Consider the following 18,393-nt stretch of genomic DNA (forward strand, 5'->3'; position numbering starts at 1 on the left):
ACACACACACACACACACACACACACACACACACACACACACACACATGTAGTGTGAATGATCCACTGTGCAACTATTTAGCCAAACACCATTGTGGACAGACCCACTAAAACGTATGTGGAAAAACACTGCTCCGATCTTTATGATCCATGTCCTGTTTACTGCAGCATGGCAATAGCAGAGACAGAAATGTTAGAGTTAGAATATTCATATTACCATTTGAGGGAAATGAATGCTTAATATAATGTGTGATATGCACCAGTGGGACAAATGATGCACAAGAGAATTAAAGCAGGGCAACGTCTGTGTCCACTGTGGCTTGTTATGGTAATTATGGCATATTAACACTTTTAGTATTTCACTTTAAATCATAATATAAAACTGTATTCTGTTCTGTTGTTTGACATTTAAGTGAGCGCATTTTCAAAATAAATAAATAAATACAGGCAGGGTTTAGTCCCCACAGTGCTGCATGATTATGAAACCAGTGCAGTCATGTGATGTCTTCTCTCATCATCATCATGACAAGTTGGAAGTCTGACCTTCCGCCAGCACACAGTTTGCCATGCAGGGATTGGAAATTGCAATACAGCAGCAGTGCACTTGAAGCTACACTAGGGGCGGAGTTTGACCTCTCAAGTCTCAAAACATCACTAATCCGCGTCGGACATTCTGGCTCATGCACAGGCCATCACTGGCCCCGTTTGTACAGAAAGAAGGGACGATTTTTTTTAAACCGAAATAATACTGTCCTGCCCGGGTCTGTGTGGCTGCAAACAGCGGCTCGAGCTGCCGCTTGTGTTCGTGTCGGAGGGCTTGGGAATGCTGCAGTATGACAGATAGTGCGTTACATGCTTTCTAGCCAGTTTTATTTAGAGGATTCGGGGGGAAGTGTTGGGATTTGAGTGTTGACAGCTGGACCGCCCTGCGCTTTCATTGGAGGCAAGTATCCGCTTCCCTTTAAGGTGAGTCGGCACGAGTTGCGACATATTTATGCTACTGTCGCTGACCGAGCGCGCTGTTCCCACATACAGTTGACCGTGAGTCTGTTTCCTACTGTAGGAACGCGCACTCGTCGCAGCTTTAGGTTTTGTTTTTTTGAACCCGGGAAAGCTCAGGATGGCCAAAATACCGTTCGGTGAAGGATTTGCGGACTCTTTGTGAACAATATTGCAAAAACGTGCATTATGTCAGACCGTAGATAGGCCTTATACAGGCATCACATGTTGTTGGTGAGGCTGGTGCAGAAACACATGTGTGCACTGAGACCAAATGTTGGCTTTAAACAGGAATTTACATGATGAAAACGTTGGAATGTTTACGAAAAATGCTTTTTTGTTGTTGTTTATTTTACCCCAAAATGAATTAAATTCCTGCAATCAGTAATTTATTTAGCATATAGATTTCAGGTACATTTACAAATGAGACTAACAGAAATGTGCGTGACTTTCTCATCTAATCATGAATACATACAGATCTACCCCCCCTACAGTGTAAACATTACAAATGTAAACAAACCAGAGCAGCACCACATTAAGATGAAAACAAATCATAATTTAGTCGCTGTCTCATGTGGGACCTTGTGGCAGACAGTAACAGGCTTCAGTCGTTTTGATATTTTGGTGGTGGAGTGAACCTCCTATTTCAATGTATGTTAAAGATTAGCTTGAAGCTTCATGTAATTCAGTTTAAACTGTAACATGGGCCATTTTTGTTGATTATTAATTTCCTATAGCAGCTGATTATTGTAATAGCACATTATCCATAAGAAAATAAAGTGTTCCCGAGCAAAGCACCATTTTAGGCTTTATTTTGATATAGTTATAATACAATTATATGAAAATAAATTGCATTTAAATTAATAGTTTTTTTATCCCTTGTATTATTGTTCTGTTATTCTATTTCTTCTCCTTAATTTACCTCTCTATTTTTAAATAGAGAGGTAAATTAAGAAGAAGAAATAAATGGGTTTACTGGAACAGTCTGTCAGTGATGAAGCAATGGGATGGTCAAGTACAAAAAAAGCAGACCTAAAGGTATCTGAATGTCTATAAGTTATGAGATTTGTATTGTCTTTTCTCTATAAGCATGTGTAAATGTATTGAAATATTGCTATGTCCTTGCATCAGCCGGTGTGGTCACAATGCAGGTCGTGAAGTCTGCAGATTGTAGAGGTGGCACACATCTCAAAGCTCAGATCTTAGTGTTTCCGAACAAGTAAAGAAATGCAGGAAAGGACTTCTGCACTGCATGTTGAGCATACGTTGGCTATTCTGCACTGTGGACTTGTATTAGCATATTAATGGTTTCCCTCTCCTTTCCCACCTGTCCTCAGATATTGTTCAGTTGCCATTCAATGTCCAGTAGCACATGGCTGAGGCTGCTCTGTGGCTGATCCTGACAATGCCTTCGACTAACCGCTCCGGAGGGGTGTGGGGATGAAATGGATGGAGCCCATGGCCAGACCAGTGCACCAGCTCCCACCTCCCAGCATGTCCAGCCGCAGCAAGTCTCCACCCAACTCTGGAGAAGGTAAGATATGATTCATCTGGCAACCAACCGTCAGGCATTTGGAATAGTGATGTTATGAAAGCTGTGTCCAAGATGAACCACATTTGTCATCCAGGGTTGCCTATTGTGCCTCCATAGTGCCATGCAATAATAATCACATTTTGAATCATTAGTATACTAGTGTAGATATTGAATGAAGATGAATTTAACATGTTTGTATGTTTTGAGTGGGTTAACATCCACAATATATGATATAATTTCACATGAAGATTTTAAGGTTACCCATGAGGTGTAATTAGCTTTTTACTATCAACACTTGAAATGATGACGGCACTTAGAAATGACAAGGTAGTACAAAATGTAAACCTTACATTCATGATTCATTTTTACCTCTTTACTAAATACATAAAGACACAGACACACACTCTTTTAGGGAAACAAGAGCGTGACATGTAGAAGATACATGTCAATCAGAGGATTTATTTTTATCAGCTGCAGGCTCTAACTCCATGGCATGGGTAAAGATGTTCAAAAAACCAGGAGGAGGCCTGAAGAAATCCTACCAGCCTGGGAGCATGCTGTCTCTCGCGCTCACCAAAGGCCTGCTGAATGAACCCGGGCAAAATAGCTGCTTCCTAAACAGCGCTGTTCAGGTGAAGAATCATTTTCTACCAGCTCGAAAATACTGAAAAAATACTTCAATTAAATTGCTTCACTCCACTGAAATAATGACAAAACTGTTTCAGTGTTTGGCCGCATCATTTCATTCAAATATCAAAAATCTTGTTTTTAAGATCCTTCTCTTCAATTTGAGCTTCTGAAATCCTTGAAATGGGTTTCTGTGCATGTCTGTATTTTGATGTTTTTTTTTGCTGTCGTTAAACCGTCACAGGTGCTTTGGCAGCTGGACATCTTCAGAAGAAGTCTGAGGCAGCTCTCAGGTCACTTCTGTCTCGGTGATGCCTGCATCTTCTGTGCTTTGAAGGTTTGTTTCTGCACTATGGGCTAAACCGGGCATTATTAGTATGGTTGAATATTTCTAATTTCATCTGTCATTACTTTATGATAGTGGTGAAGAAAAAATAAATTTGCAATTGCGGTTCATTTTCATGACAGCCACTAATTATAGTTTTTCTTTCACAGAGCATCTTCAGCCAGTTTCAGCAGAGCAGAGAGCGCGTGCTCCCCTCCGACAGCCTGCGTAACGCCCTCGCTGAAACCTTTAAGGATGAGCAACGCTTCCAACTTGGCCTGATGGATGATGCTGCTGAGTGCTTTGTACGTTGATGCTGTGCCTTTGGCTTTTATTCAAAGTAGCATCCAGTGGAAGACCTTTCCACTGTAACTGTGTATTATGTTATGGTGCTTTCTTCTCTGTAACACTGAAGGTAGAAAGAAGTAGAGTGTGTTGGATTTAGTTGATCAAGTTTCCCTTCTGGCTGACATTTGTGTGTTTGATCTTTGTCTGTGTAGTGCCTATATCATCTAAAATCCACTTATTTCTATAGTTCAGTCTGACTTCACATCAGAATTTCATAATCTACATTTCATAATCTACAATACAATAGATGTTTTAAGTGTTTCACAAACATGTTCTGATCAGTTCATAGTTTGTAAGGAAACACTGCAATTGCATGTATTCAATATTTGGACTATATCTGCTTTCATTTCTTATAGGAGAACATCCTAGAGCGAATTCACTTACACATCGTTTCAGACACTGCGACGGACGCATGTTCATCCAAATCCTGCATCACCCATCAGAAGTTTGCAATGATGCTGTATGAGCAGGTAACTGTCATTTTATCTGCTAAGAAAACCCATAATAATTAGATGTATAGTATTCATGTGAAGTACATAGGGACAAAAACTAAGTATACTAATAACAATAAAGTAAGACTCCAACAGCTGCTCTAACTGCGTGTAAATGGTTATGACCGGTCACAGGAATATACACAGGTCTTTTACTGAAATGCAATCTGTAAAATAACACACAATTTTTTCTTTTGCAGTTTGTGTGTCGCAGCTGTGGTGCATCTTCAGACCCACACCCATTCACAGAATTCGTACATTATGTCTCAACCACAGCTTTATGGTGAGTGCTTGATTTACTGCCATGGCTTTAAAAAATAGGATACAAAATTCAGGCCAGAGTGCTAATCCTGATTTAAATGTCAAAGTCTTAAATAAGATTACAAAAAAAATTATTTGATTGCAATTTTAAGCATCTTAGATCAATTTCCTTCCTGTTCTCTAGCAGTCACACCTTAAAAGCAAGTGTTGATTATTATCAACAAATCTAAGGATTGTTTGGTCTTGTGGTTTTATGAGATATTTTCTCTTTTTTGCAAAATGTGCACAATTCCTCCTCAACTCACTTTCTGCATGCATTTTCACTTGAGTCCTGTCAAAGCAAGGATTAGATAAACAAGGCAAATCTGCACACTGCACAAAATAACTGTATGTTATAGATATTGTAAATTGTATGTATCCACCATAAATTCTACATTCACAATGATACAAATGTTCAGTTTTGATTGACACTGCCAGGGTGGTATTATTATAACTGTATTTTATATTATTGCTTATTATTGAGGTCGGAGTTTGCAGTGGTGTCCAACTGGATTGCATGATATTCAGATGGGTTTGTAATGTTTTCCTGTATTTCCAAACATAAGGGGGGAATAATATTAGAAATTCATTTTTATATAATGCAGTCCAGTTCATATATTATGACATTAACCTCTCTGACAATGTCGACAAAAACTAAACATTATAATCTTCCTTATGTACCTAATAAAGTCCCAATTTAAAACATTTCACATGGATTACAAGAAAACAGTTACTGTTTGTCACATATACACAGGAATATATCCACTGAGTGCTAACTATGATAGTTAAAAAATAAATAATAATTAGAAAATACATTAAAAAAGATAATATTTGGAACTAAATATTTATACAGTCTCTGTTTTTATGCTCAGCCAACAGGTTGATCGCATGTTGGGGAAGAACGAACGGCTCAGGTCAGACATGTTTGGAGAATTGCTGCAGGCAGCAAACAACACAGGTGACCAACGAAGCTGTCCGGTATGTGAATTATTGTCCTTGTTCATTTTCATTGTGATGTTTTTCTTAACAAATCAGACATCTTTAAGTCGTGGCTAAATACATTTCCCTGTTCGTCTGGCTGAATCAAACCATAATTAAAGTGAATGCTGATTTGTCAGCCATTAATGAATAATTTAGCCTTTCTGCTGAACAGTTAGTATATGTTTCTGTAACATGGACACAAAGATTATTCTTGCAGCTAAGTAGAGTACATTCTGTGCTTTCTGCTACAACTCTGCACTTGAAGCGGCCGGAAGGAGACGGTGCCAGACTAGTGTTAGGATATAAATAGCAGTAAGGGGGTATATATCCACTGTTCTCTCATCTGTATTTGCTACCGCTGTCTTCCTCTTCAGTGTGCATCAGTTGGGTGAAGCCGAGTGCTCTGTTCCCTTAACCCGTGATTCTTACAGAAAATCCGAGCCCCAGTACTGACTTAGTGATACTGACGTGCAGATAATACGGGCTGTCTGGCACTTTTCCCATCTCGCAATAGTCCTTATTATGACAATTTAAAGTGATAAGTTACAAGTTTTATTTTAGTGTGTGACAGAGAGAGATACAGAGACAAAGCCACAACCTATTACTTTGACATTTGGGGAAATTTGCTCATTTATTTATTTCTGAGATTTGAAAAACAAAGATCAATTTCACTCGCTGCACATTTTAGATCTTGTGTCTGGTTGACTGGTTTCTGTCTTGTTAGTTTTATTCCTGTATGTTTGATGTATTGTTCATTTTGAGTAATGCTCCTTGTTACATTGGTTCTTACTGGTTTGTCTTTTGATTTTATTCCCGTATCTTTGTTTTTATTGTTTGTTGTGTGTAAACATTATTGAAATAAGATTTTTGTATCGTGTTAGCTAACAAACTTATCAGCAACACATCCAAGAGTCTGCACGATTTTGTTCAGAATTACAAAACCTGGCAATTTTGACTTCATTGGGCCAAGCTGTTGTTTGTCAAGAAACAGAAATAAAAATGCTTTAATGTGCAATACATAACAGAGCATTAATATATCAGTAAACAACTATTTGTTATGTAAAGATATGGTGGAGTAATGTCTACTTGAGCCGAGAATGAAGTTGTTCTCCCTCTGTGAGTTGTTATCCGAGCTTCTCCTTGCTTTGTTGACAAAGTCGGGCCGGCCGTGCGTGCTTTTATTTCATGTTCGTGCATGCGAGCGTGCCCCACTGATTAGCTCATGCACTGCTTTCGTACAGCGGTTACAACTGATAACACCGTCCTGACCAACAGCGTCATTGCGGAAGCGTAGCACCAAGCTTCCGGTTCCCCCTTCAGGTAAACACGGTTAGCTCTGACCAGCACTTTTGCTTTAGTTTGCAGTGTTAGTTAGCACCGTTGGCTACGAGCCGCCGGCTCAAACGTCGCAATGTCGAGAGCCGTTGACAGGCAATAGAAATGCTTCCAAACTCGTATAAAGCACCTTTAAACCAGCTGCTCCTTGTCTAATTTTCTATTACTGTGCATCTTAATTTCACATATTCAGTCTCTTTAAAGAAACTGCTTGGAGAAAGTTCTTGCACTATTAAATTGCAAAGTAGTATTAGGACTTAATGTTTTTCTTGTTTATCAGTTGATAATATTATGGACCTTCATTTGGATTTCTTCATATTTTGCAGAGCAACTGCGGTCAAAGTATCAAGATCCGCCGTGTGCTCATGAACTGTCCAGAGATTGTCACTATTGGATTTGTATGGGATGCTGAGCAGTCTGACCTCACGGACGATGTCATTCGGTCACTTGGCCCACGTTTGAACCTGTGTGGGGTAAGAGCTGACGCAAACTTCATGAAATGACAAATCAGTTAGCTATAGACAGATATTTTATTTATTTCAATTTTTGTCTTTTTTTGCGCAAAAATTGTCATTTACTCGTACTAAATTACAATAATCACAGCTGTCAGCTATTGTATGATTTTTTTCTTCTTCCATAAACTAGAAATATGAAGGTATGTGTACTGTAATGTCTAATAAACAACAACACTTCAACATATCAAAAACAGATACATACATTTTTGTTACTAGGGGAACCTGGACGCAGCATAATATAAGGTCTCCCCCCCTTTCTCCCACTCCCAAGAACGACCATTGCTGCTGCGATATAGTCCATAATATTTATTATTTTACACCGTTTGTAGCAATTTGCGTCGGAGTGAGCCTGGCCCAAAACAATAAACAAAACAATCTTTATTAATCAACTACCTCACCTACTCCAAACTGAACAAAAGTAAAGACAGGCAGCTTACCTAACTCCCTAACCAAAAACAGGAGAAAACAAATGTAAACAAAAGAGCGGCTCACCCCTACCACTACTTGGACTGTTGTTAACGATAAGTGGTCGCCCCGATCTGTATCACAGCGATGCCCTTTGCTGTGCAGCACGGTCCGGTTGGGAACCGGCCTCCACAGGTTACCTCTTATATCAGGCCTCATCAGTCTCCGTCCAATCACCTGCAATTTAGCAGATACAAGAAAAACACAGACACAATGTACAGCACCACCCTAAGGCAGGGAGGCACACAGCATTTCTGATATATATATATATATATACATTATGATGCTCGAAGTCATAACAATTTCATTTTCATAGGATTTAGCATCTGCCAAAGAGAAACATGTGGAGATCAAACTTGTCTCAATTTGCTCTATTTCAGCTTTTCAACCGTGTCACGGATGAAAATGCCAAACAGAGTGAGCTTCATCTGGTGGGGATGATCTGTTTTTCGAGTAAACACTACTCAGCCTTTGCCTATCACACCAAATCTTCAAAATGGATGTTTTTCGATGATGCTACTGTAAAGGAGGTTAGGCTCTCTGTGCTATTAATCTGCTTTATCCCTGTTACTGTGTGTTACATGCTGTTATATCGCACTCTCCTTTTTTTTCTTTTTACCAAGATTGGATCCAAATGGAAAGATGTTGCCTCTAAATGTGTCAGGGGACATTACCAGCCGCTTCTTTTATTTTACACCAATCCTGAGGGATCTCCAGTGTCTAATGAAGATGCACCGAGACAAACCACCATGTGTCCTCGGTACAAAGCCCAAATGAATGGTGACGTGACAGGTAAGACAATTAAAACCTTGTCTACTTTGACCACCTTGGAATACATATTACTTCATATTACTTAAGGCCTTTACATCAGCATCGTATAGTTTATATACGCCAATCAATGCACTCTACAAGAAGTGTAGACCCAGACCATGGTATCACAAACCACTACCATAACAGAATTTAATAATGACTCGGTCCAGATTACCCCAAGATGATCAAGATGAAACTTTGTAAAGTACCATGGAATTATCCAAAAAGTGAAGTTTTTCTGGAGCATGCATGCAGTAAAGTATGTTTGAGAGTCTCACTCTAACACACATGATGGTGAGGTAACATTAGGCAGCTAATACGTATACTAGTCAGTCAGTCTTCAGTTTATGTGCCCAATAAAATGAATGTAACTGTACATATTTTCCCAAATGTTTTTCGCAAAGGTGCACATATGCCTTATATTCATATAAAAATTCTGAAGTTACTATGTTTATTATTGCTGTATACATAGGTGATATAGGTTATCTAACTAAACTTTCCACTGACATTAATACAATAATTTATTTTCTAAATAATTTGGAAAAAGAGGGTAGTTGCCGCCAGACAGCAGTGTATTTATAGTGTATTTAATATTGACGATTAATAACTGTAAATTTAAATTTGTCTGATAATTGAATTTCCATAAATCCAGTCTATTAGAGCGTCTGAACAATTTTTATGAATGTATCACTGAGCCAAATTCAACATCAAATCGACAGCACCCATGGGAATAATCATTTCACTCTGCAAATTACAGTTGTGGTTTGCATCAGGATTGAGAGAATGCTGTTCAACCGTAGGCAGAAAGATTGTCCGACCCAGTGTGCTGGCTTGAACTTGACATGAGGATGATGCCTCTGTTGCACGCAGATTACCACCCACGCCTCCCTCCCTAATCCCTGCTCCTGTGGCCAAGCGCACTCCTGTTCCTGCTCCACGGTTCTCACTCCTCCCCTAGACATTTCCGATGTTTGCCTCCATTAATTTATCTGCTTGGTTTTTCTGGCAATGGTGCCTTGCCCGTTTGGATGGATTGTTTTGCTTTAGTGTGGAGCCCAGACACTTTGACTGGCATGGGACTGGATTCTTGTTTTTATGAAAATAAGCGTAAGTGATTGTTTTTTTTTGTTTTAGAGTGAGAAATGGCTCAGTTAAAAAATATCTATTACATGTACTGAATGCATTTTTTGCTGTTTTGTCTTTTATTTAATCGGTTTGTATTGAGGTTAACTGATACTTTGCTGTTAATTTGCCCTGCTGTACATCTCATCCACTCTTTCAACTACAACTAACAAAGACAACTGCCCAGCAGTGTTACACTTTACTTGCATTACTAAGCTTGAGAGTCCCTGTATAACTTCAGGCAACATGATGGAGTGTGAACTGGTTAATTACTTGGCAGTTGTGGAAGGAGTACTCCATCTAAATCTAGTATCTTGTATATTTTCAGTGGAACTACCCAAATGTCAGCATTAGGCTTCATGAACAAATCTGGACCTCCATAATACTAAAGCTTACTCACTGCTGTTACTCACCGCTGCTGTAACATCCAGCAGCCATGCACATGCACACAGCATTACGCTCTCCTTTTTTTACCTCATGTTTCAGAGAGGATTTATTATACTCTTAATATTGTGTTTTACTGTGGATCCTCACAATAATATGGAGCATCTTCTCCAAGTGTTAGATGAATAAAAACCCAACGATTAAGAAGGAAACAATGCTAACATGCAGAAAGATGAAGTTAAGATGTAAACGTGAAAGACTGCTATTGGGTGAATGTGCTGACTTAGAAGCAGTTCACAGCCTCTCTTGTTTCTCATGGGGACTTGCCACAGAGCCAAAGAAACACACCACAGGGTTGGCAAATGTGGCAGCATTAATGTATTTTAACATTGCTAATGATGTACTCGCATCCGTTTTTTAGTGAGATTTTTTGGGTGGTTTTGTCTCTTGCCTCGTTTGTAGAAAAGATTCAAGGTGAGAGTGCCACAGTGCAGAAATTATAGCTACATTGAAATATGTAATGAATGAGCTGGCTGGGTAGCCCTTGTTACCTCAAACTAAATACCTCCAGTGTGAATTTGTCTGAGCCTTGCACCTAACAGGGCTATCACATTATGCTCTAACACCTATGGTAAGCCTCATATATCATGTTGTACCCGTTAAAATGTACTTACATAAATGGTTGCGTCACACCCTAATTGGTTGTTCATACCCCATGATGTTTTATGCAGGTAAAGGGAATTTAGGGCCAAATAGCAATTATGTTCTATTTGCTTCACTGATGTCTTCAGTCAGAATCAGAAAAGGTTACCCAAAAGAGCCCAAAATATATCAAAAGTTAAAAAACATCCGTGAGCAACCATTCATCTGCCATTTCAATATTTCTTTTCCTCAGTGAAACTTCCCCTTGGCAGTCCAAGCAAATTCCAGGAACCTTTCATGGAGAATTTGCAGAGGCCAAGTGAAACATCAAAAAAGGATCGAGGGCATCGGAAAACGGACCAATCACAACACAAAGGTAGAGCATTTCATCTGCATAATAGGAAACACTGATAATAGAGAGGCAAAAGGCTTACAGTGTAGAAAAATAACGTACATCAGAGCATGTGGATCGATAATACGTGTCCACTCTCTCTAGAAATGGCACATGCAAGATCTTCATCTCCTCCAGAGAATGGACCGAGGACTCCTGTAGACCAAAAATTAAAAACCTATCCACGCACTGAGAAGTCATCAAACCATTCAAGCAGAGGATCTCAGGAGCCACGTGGGCAGTCCTTCAGTACGCCTGGTGGTGGGCACAGCCGGAAGAACAACACCTCACCAAGTCGCCCTGATCAGGATAGCTGCCAGGAGCAATGGGAAAAAAGTGGAGGTGAAGGAAGCCGCAATAAATCGAAGTCCACTTGGAGACCCATTCGGGAGGTGTTGAATGTAGACACTGTTCTGAACGAACTGGAGCAGCGTCGTCAACAGCAACACGACAGCCCCCGGCACAGTAAGCCTTCATCACAGGAAAGACTGCACACTGAACAAAGCCGAGACCGCGAGCGGGAATACGTACGAACCAGAGAAGATAGGAAGCAGAAGTGTTTAATGACAATTTATGAGGACGAGCAGCGGCATGAGACTGAGAGCCACAGCTCTGTAGAGTCAGAGAGCAGGGCCAACCAGCAGAGGGGCAGCAGACTTAAGGGGGGGCCAAAGACATTGCTGCGAAGTGATACCTGGACCATCCAAAGGACAGAGTCCGGCTATGAGAGCAGCGATAGACTCAGCAGTGGCTCCACCAATCCTGACTCCCCTGGCGTCGATGGCTTTGTTGTTAAAGACCAGAGATCAACACCAGAGGCACAGCTGCAAAGGTAAGAAACATTGTTCAATGGACAGTATTTACAAGGACACATGGAGGTTACACATTCAAGAAGTGGAAACATTACAAGGTCAATTAATCACTTAGTTGTTACAGCTGTAAGTAAGGAAGTAAATAAATAAGTACTGGATTATTGAAGAACTACAAGTGTGGTATGTGAGTTTAAAGGATAGGCTCAAAATGTTTCAAGTCTGTCTTCAAATAATAGCCAGGTGCCCATATTAAGGTTGAAACTTGTTTTTTTGGTGTTGTCATCATTCCTCTTCCAGTTCAAGTTGACCATTAAAAGATTACTTCCTAATGCGCTTTCAATGGAAGTGATGGGAAAAACATGTTTTATGTACGAGTGCATTCTGAAGTTTATCTGAAGATAACAGTGGCGGGCCATGCATTTTATATCTGGGCCTTCTGTGCTGTCCTACTACACTTGAGCCATCTTCTAATAAGCTCATTATGACGCCACAGCTGTGGTTATTTGTTTCTAGGGGTGTAATAATACACGTATTCGTATTAAACCGTTCGGTACGAGGCTTACGAACCGAACAATACGTTTGAATCATACTAGTGCATTTGGAAAATGCAGAAGCTTAAATTGTGGGAAATATAATGTTTTCGGTGGACTGCGCTCACGTAACAGACAACGGGCTGTGTGACCTTTTGAACCCGGAAACAATAACAAAAAACAGCTGAGGCCCCGCACGTGTCTTCAGGGAGGCTGAGCTAAACTAGCTTAGCGGGGGAACAACAGCGGCACACAATCTACAAACTCTCCCCACAGCGTTTAGCTGTTCCCCACTGATTCAGACAGGGCTAAAGCAATCGCCACATAATCCCCCATTTCTCCAGACCATCATGCTTGCTTTGTAAAAAGAAAACAACAGCCCGAACGGATTCAATTGTCCGGACAATAACCCCGCGCATGACGGGATGCTTCGTAATTTACGGACAATGCATATAGTCTAAATCAATGTAATTAACACAATGACAAGAACCAGTCACATATATTTATATGACAACAAAGGAACAAATCAATCCAGCAATGCTGCAGCGCTAGAGCACGAGCCATTCATATTATTCATAAAAACGACACGATAGACAAATGAACACAGTAGTAACGCTACTGCAGATGTAAGAAAAACAAAAGCAGTTCACTTACCAAAGCTGCCTTCACTTAAAGACAAAGTCCATCCTCCTTTCTTTGTTAACAAAGTCAGTAACTCCTAAATCTATTTCTCCTCCTCCTTCAGCCATTGAGTGTTAAAAAAACAAAGCTAGGTAAAACAAAAAAAGAATCTACACCAAGCAAAACGCTAAAAATGTCATAACTTCTCTTACATATGTTTCAACCTGAACTCTTACTAAACACTAAGATCTGCCAGCTAGCTTTCTGTTTGACAAAAGTCACGCTGGCCCACTGACCAATCACGGCGCACGTTAATGCAGACATACTTAGGAGGCTTCTTGAGTGCCACTGGCACGTCAAAGAATACGCCCAACATGTCAAACTAAAGATCTGATTGGTTGAAGACTATGACAATCAACAATATCGTCCCCATTTACTTAAACTGCAAAGGCTCTCTAGCGGGCATCGGCCTGTCTCCTTACATAGAGCAATAGGGGCTGAATCTGATTGGATAAAAGCTCTCCTTAAAACAAGCTGTGCTGGAAGCAGCGCTGCAGGCTGGAAGCAGAGCAACAGAGGAAGACAGGAGCTGTGCAATGAGAAAATAAGCTAATGGGAAAAAAATTATAATACATGTAGTGTATTTGTGAAAGATGATTAAATTATAAAATAGCTATAACTTTGTGATTCTGTTTAGGCCAGCAGAGAAGGCTTAGCTGGCCCTGACGGCCCACCACTGGAAGATAATAATAGGCCTTCAGCAATCTGAGTTAAACAAATCAACTGGATATCTTCCAAACTTCCAAAAACCTCGAAACATCGCATACAAAAGTTTTTATGCTTGGCCAAGGTGGAAAATTTGGTGTATTGATCAAAGCAAAATTCGACGAAGCTTATTCAAGGTAATTCAATACCTAAATATATGAAATAACTCCATGGTTTTGTAAATTAAATACTATCAATAAATTACATAATGAAAAGGATACTTTTTCTCAAGAAAATCTGATAAATTTGAGTTAGTTTATATGCATGTGATTATCAATTTAAGACGTTATTGTGTATCACGATATCTCAATTTAAGTTTTCAGCACGATATGATTCCATTGAAAGACGATAATTTATATTGAATTATTGCCAGCCCTAATTATACACATGCAATACATTTCTGCATCCAACAAAGACTGGACATTCTGTCCCCCATCACTTGCATAGAAAGTACATTTGGAATGAATGTTTTAATGGCCAGTATGAACAGGAGGAATGATTAAAGGACGCGCAACCTGTTTCAGTGTTCATATGAGCACCTGACTTGTTTTAAGAATGACTTTAAAAAATGGGAACCTATCCTTTAACAGGATATTTACATGGAAATTAGAAACCCTTTAAATCATGGAAGAAAATCGTGTTGGTTTATATTATATATTAGTTTATATAAATATCTTTGTCATTAAGTAATTAGGCTCCACCATGGAAATAGTGACATTTTTATGTAATTAGCGATGAATATTGACGGACCACATGCTTTTCAACCATTTCTCGGTACACTTCCTTCAGTACATTCTTTCACTAGTTTGTTATTCTGAGAGTCGTGATGGGTGATAACACTACAGTGTCTGCTTCATCAGTCAGAAATACTTTGGATTTCCTTGGAAACTAAAACTGAACTGCACATGACATCGCCTTTCAAATACCTTGTGCTATATATAATCTGAATGTAGCAGGAAGAAAGCTGAAACTTCTCGATTGAAGTAAAGCTGAGTGAAGTTCATATAATCTACACAGACTGTTCAATCCTTCTCCAGAAAACATCACACCTTGCTGTTGTTTTACTTTAGTGGACAATAAACATCTGTAGGCAGAGAATTGGATTGAATGCTTCATGTAAATTGCAACATCTAAATAGAAATGTTTTCCTGAAATGTTCTGAACATTACTGGGGATATATACTGTATATGTATAAAAGTATCCACGGCATGATTTTCTTTAAATGAAGGATATTGTGATAATAAATTGATGATAAATGTTAAGATGTTGTTGGTTAGTGTTGCAGCTGTATATTCTTGTTAATGTGCTTCACAGCTCTGCATTTATTAGGAGAAAAAAACTGTAAGAGTAAGTGGTACCAGGAACTACTGTTTATATATTAGGGTTTGAAATGATCAAACTTTTAAAGGCTTACTGTCACCAAATACAAACTGAATCAGTATCAAACAATACATAATGCGTTATATAAGACATTTTAAGCAACAATAGTACAAATAGAATCAGATAAATCTTATTTGTAATAAAACTTATTTGGACATTAAAATCAAGTTGGACATGAGCAGACTCTGCCAGTGTTTTTCCCTTGGTGCTTTGCAATATTTGATGCCCATGACCATGAAAATTGGTTTGTTTGTTGCTTGCTGTGCTTATTACTGCTTTTTCAAAAAACGAATTGACATATCATGAAAACAGGATTGATTGAAAACTTGTGTAGAATAATTTTAGTGTTTTATTTTCAGTCAGCTGCACCAAAAGGGAGGCGATGCCAAATCAAGTATAATTTCCTCTCCTTCAAACAATGGTAAGTTCCAAGATGTTAAAGGCTTTCTTTTTGAGTCTTTAGACTGTAATAAGTTAATTAAATAAATGGTTTTGATAGTCACTTGACAACGAGTGAAATTAATAATCAACTCGTGGCAACAAATCCACATCAAGTCATCTTTAAAAAAAATATAATGGCAGTGTTTTAAAAAGCAGAGGAGGAAAAATAAGGACAGGATGAGACACCAACAATGAAAATAGCATGAGGTGAAAATCATAACATGATAAGAGAATAGAAGAACATGTCAGGGTAAGTTATGTCTTACATCTAATCTGCTATACTTCCAGAGAAAGATTTACAGGGAAATTAAGAATTATGAGTCTTACGGTATCAGATTTGTAAATACAAGATCTACCAGTTTTCTGTCATTGCAAAATACGTTTGGTATTTATGCACACCTTACATAACTTCATTTCAAAGAGAGGAAGAAAGGTTATTCATTTCTTTCTTTCTCTATGTTTCTGTTAGTCTAACAGATGAAGTGTGAGCTGGTAATGTGAGAGTAATTGAAGATTGATTTCTGAGCTCGCACTGGCTTCTTCACCTCTTCACCCAGTCAGCCCCGCACAGGCATTAATCTGATGATAATCCCACAAAGCTTATTCAGATAGCACAGCTGGACGTGGCTGCCGGCATTATCGTAAATATCTTTCTGTTTCATGCAGTAATTTGAGTGTGCTGCACATGATACTTTATCGAGGCTATATGTGCATCTATAGCCAGTGTTACCAGCAGACAGCTAACGCTTTTATCCTTGCATGGGCCTCTCCGTGGCAACAGCAAAGAAAAAAATGACACATCTATTTTTAAAGGGAAGGAATTCAGCACCATGCTGAGTGAGCGTGCTGGCTGCTTCATCCAGCTGTGAGAAAGTCGAGTGTGATTAATACTCTTCTGCTGCCACCTGGTGTCCAGAGAGAGCATCGGTTTCATCGTAGAATATGTAGATCATTTTGTCTCGACTTGGTCTCTACTTTTGATTCATTTTGTTTTATTGTAAGTGCGTGCAGATATGCCTTGTTAATATTTAGGAAAGAAGATTAGGAGAAAAATAAATCTGAATTATGTGATTAAAGTCTAAAATCTGCGATTTAGCAGATTATGAATTAATTCTCAGGATTCTGCATTCGATCTCTAAATTCTGAGAAAGCAAGTCATGAATCTCACTCATTGCACTCAAATCTCTTTTTGTTCCACTTGTCTCAAACGCCTTCTCATTTGTTGTATTGTTAAGATTTTTATTTTCTGACATAGTTTAGAAGATTTTCTCTGTTCTTAATTTGTTAAATTGAACTCTAAAGAAGAGGAAAGGTCAGAAGATAAAAATATATTACCTCCTGCACTAATTACAGTATGTAAATATTAATTACAGTATGTAATACTGTAATTAATATTACTTTAAAAGGAGGTGAGCAATACAACTTTATATTTCACTTTTAAATATAATTAATTTTTCTTCCTCGCTCACTATATTTTGATCACCTTTGTTTTTATCTGTCATAGGTAAACATCAACCCAAACCTCAGGGAAAGAACAATGACCAAGTTTCACATTCACATCTAAAGTGCAGTCCAAGTGCGAGGTAGTGCCCTTTATTAAAAACTATATATAACTTGTTCTAGTATGACACTATAAGGACTCATAAATTGGATTTCCATTCATATTAAATTATAATTTCCATCATTCTTTCTTGTAGACGGAAATCAAAGTACACTTGTAATACCTCCAGAAAAGCAGTATCCTCAGAGAGGGAGTCCACTGGTTCAGACAACAGGCCGAGTGAGCAGACCAACTGCAGAGGGCACACAGGAGAAAGTACAGCTCTGAGGCACATTACAAAAACCAGCAGCTCTGAATGGAACAGCTCCGATGATCTCGCTCTCTCTGAGCCCGAGGACAGAGAAAACACTGGCACCTCTGAATCCCAGTGTCCTCATATAACCCTGCCATACCACCCTCCCAGCAATGTGACTGCAGAACTGCTCCAACTGAACAATCAGCGTCAGCTCGGAACGACAGGGTCGCCTCACCTTCGACCGCCCCAGCGGATCTCTCCTCACCAGGGGGAAACGAGCCACGCGGTCTTTCGTCCGAGGATGCTTCAAGAACCCTTTCCATTGAGTCCTCGATTTTCGTCCACGTCCTATGTTAGTCCTCAGAGGAGGCCTGACATTTCAGGCCTCAGAACCTTCTCAGATGCAAGTTCCAAGTCGGGCTCTGACCCAGAAAGGAGTACCCCATCATCATGTGAAAGTGAGGAAAGACTGACTGGATGCAGAGTGGAACAAGCAGCGCCAGCTCAAGAGGTTTCTCTAACAACATACTTCACTGTCGATAACTGCATGACGGAAATGTACCGCCTCAAGTACCACAACCAGAGGCCTCTTGTCCTCTCAGCCACGGTGCCGCGGACAGTGGTTGTGACTGAGCGCAGAGATACCAGCCACACACTCCCCACTGACACATACTCACAAGATGTGCCAAAAGCCAGACCTGATACAAGTAAGCCTCTCTAATATGCAAACCTGAATGTAGGGCTGACCATTCTGAAAACATTCTGTATAAACTGAGAAAT

At 39.4% G+C, this 18,393-nt stretch overlaps 1 protein-coding gene across 3 annotated transcripts in view; it reads left to right on the forward strand.

Annotated features, from left to right (window-relative positions):
• The first annotated feature begins 590 nt into the window (after positions 1 to 590).
• The window catches only part of usp53b (ubiquitin specific peptidase 53b), a 25,333-nt gene continuing 7,530 nt past the window's right edge, over positions 591 to 18,393 (forward strand). Inside the window, exons 1-16 of one of the 3 annotated variants that reach the window (XM_031871420.1) lie at positions 591 to 965; positions 2,336 to 2,532; positions 3,004 to 3,164; positions 3,404 to 3,496; positions 3,655 to 3,789; positions 4,189 to 4,302; positions 4,524 to 4,606; positions 5,496 to 5,601; positions 7,266 to 7,412; positions 8,300 to 8,449; positions 8,543 to 8,711; positions 11,131 to 11,253; positions 11,374 to 12,100; positions 15,736 to 15,797; positions 17,322 to 17,400; positions 17,515 to 18,320. In XM_031871420.1, coding sequence (XP_031727280.1) covers positions 2,439 to 2,532; positions 3,004 to 3,164; positions 3,404 to 3,496; positions 3,655 to 3,789; positions 4,189 to 4,302; positions 4,524 to 4,606; positions 5,496 to 5,601; positions 7,266 to 7,412; positions 8,300 to 8,449; positions 8,543 to 8,711; positions 11,131 to 11,253; positions 11,374 to 12,100; positions 15,736 to 15,797; positions 17,322 to 17,400; positions 17,515 to 18,320 — 3,049 coding nt within the window. In that variant the 5' untranslated portion in view covers positions 591 to 965; positions 2,336 to 2,438. Of the gene's footprint in view, positions 966 to 2,335; positions 2,533 to 3,003; positions 3,165 to 3,403; positions 3,497 to 3,654; positions 3,790 to 4,188; positions 4,303 to 4,523; positions 4,607 to 5,495; positions 5,602 to 7,265; positions 7,413 to 8,299; positions 8,712 to 11,130; positions 11,254 to 11,373; positions 12,101 to 15,735; positions 15,798 to 17,321; positions 17,401 to 17,514; positions 18,321 to 18,393 lie in introns of all 3 variants that reach the window. The other 2 variants (XM_031871418.1, XM_031871419.1) reach the window with 2 other exon arrangements.

This window comes from Anarrhichthys ocellatus, unplaced genomic scaffold (genome assembly GCF_004355925.1).
Source record: "Anarrhichthys ocellatus isolate YVR2014 unplaced genomic scaffold, GSC_Weel_1.0 scaffold58, whole genome shotgun sequence".
In the NCBI taxonomy this organism is placed as follows: domain Eukaryota; kingdom Metazoa; phylum Chordata; class Actinopteri; order Perciformes; family Anarhichadidae; genus Anarrhichthys; species Anarrhichthys ocellatus.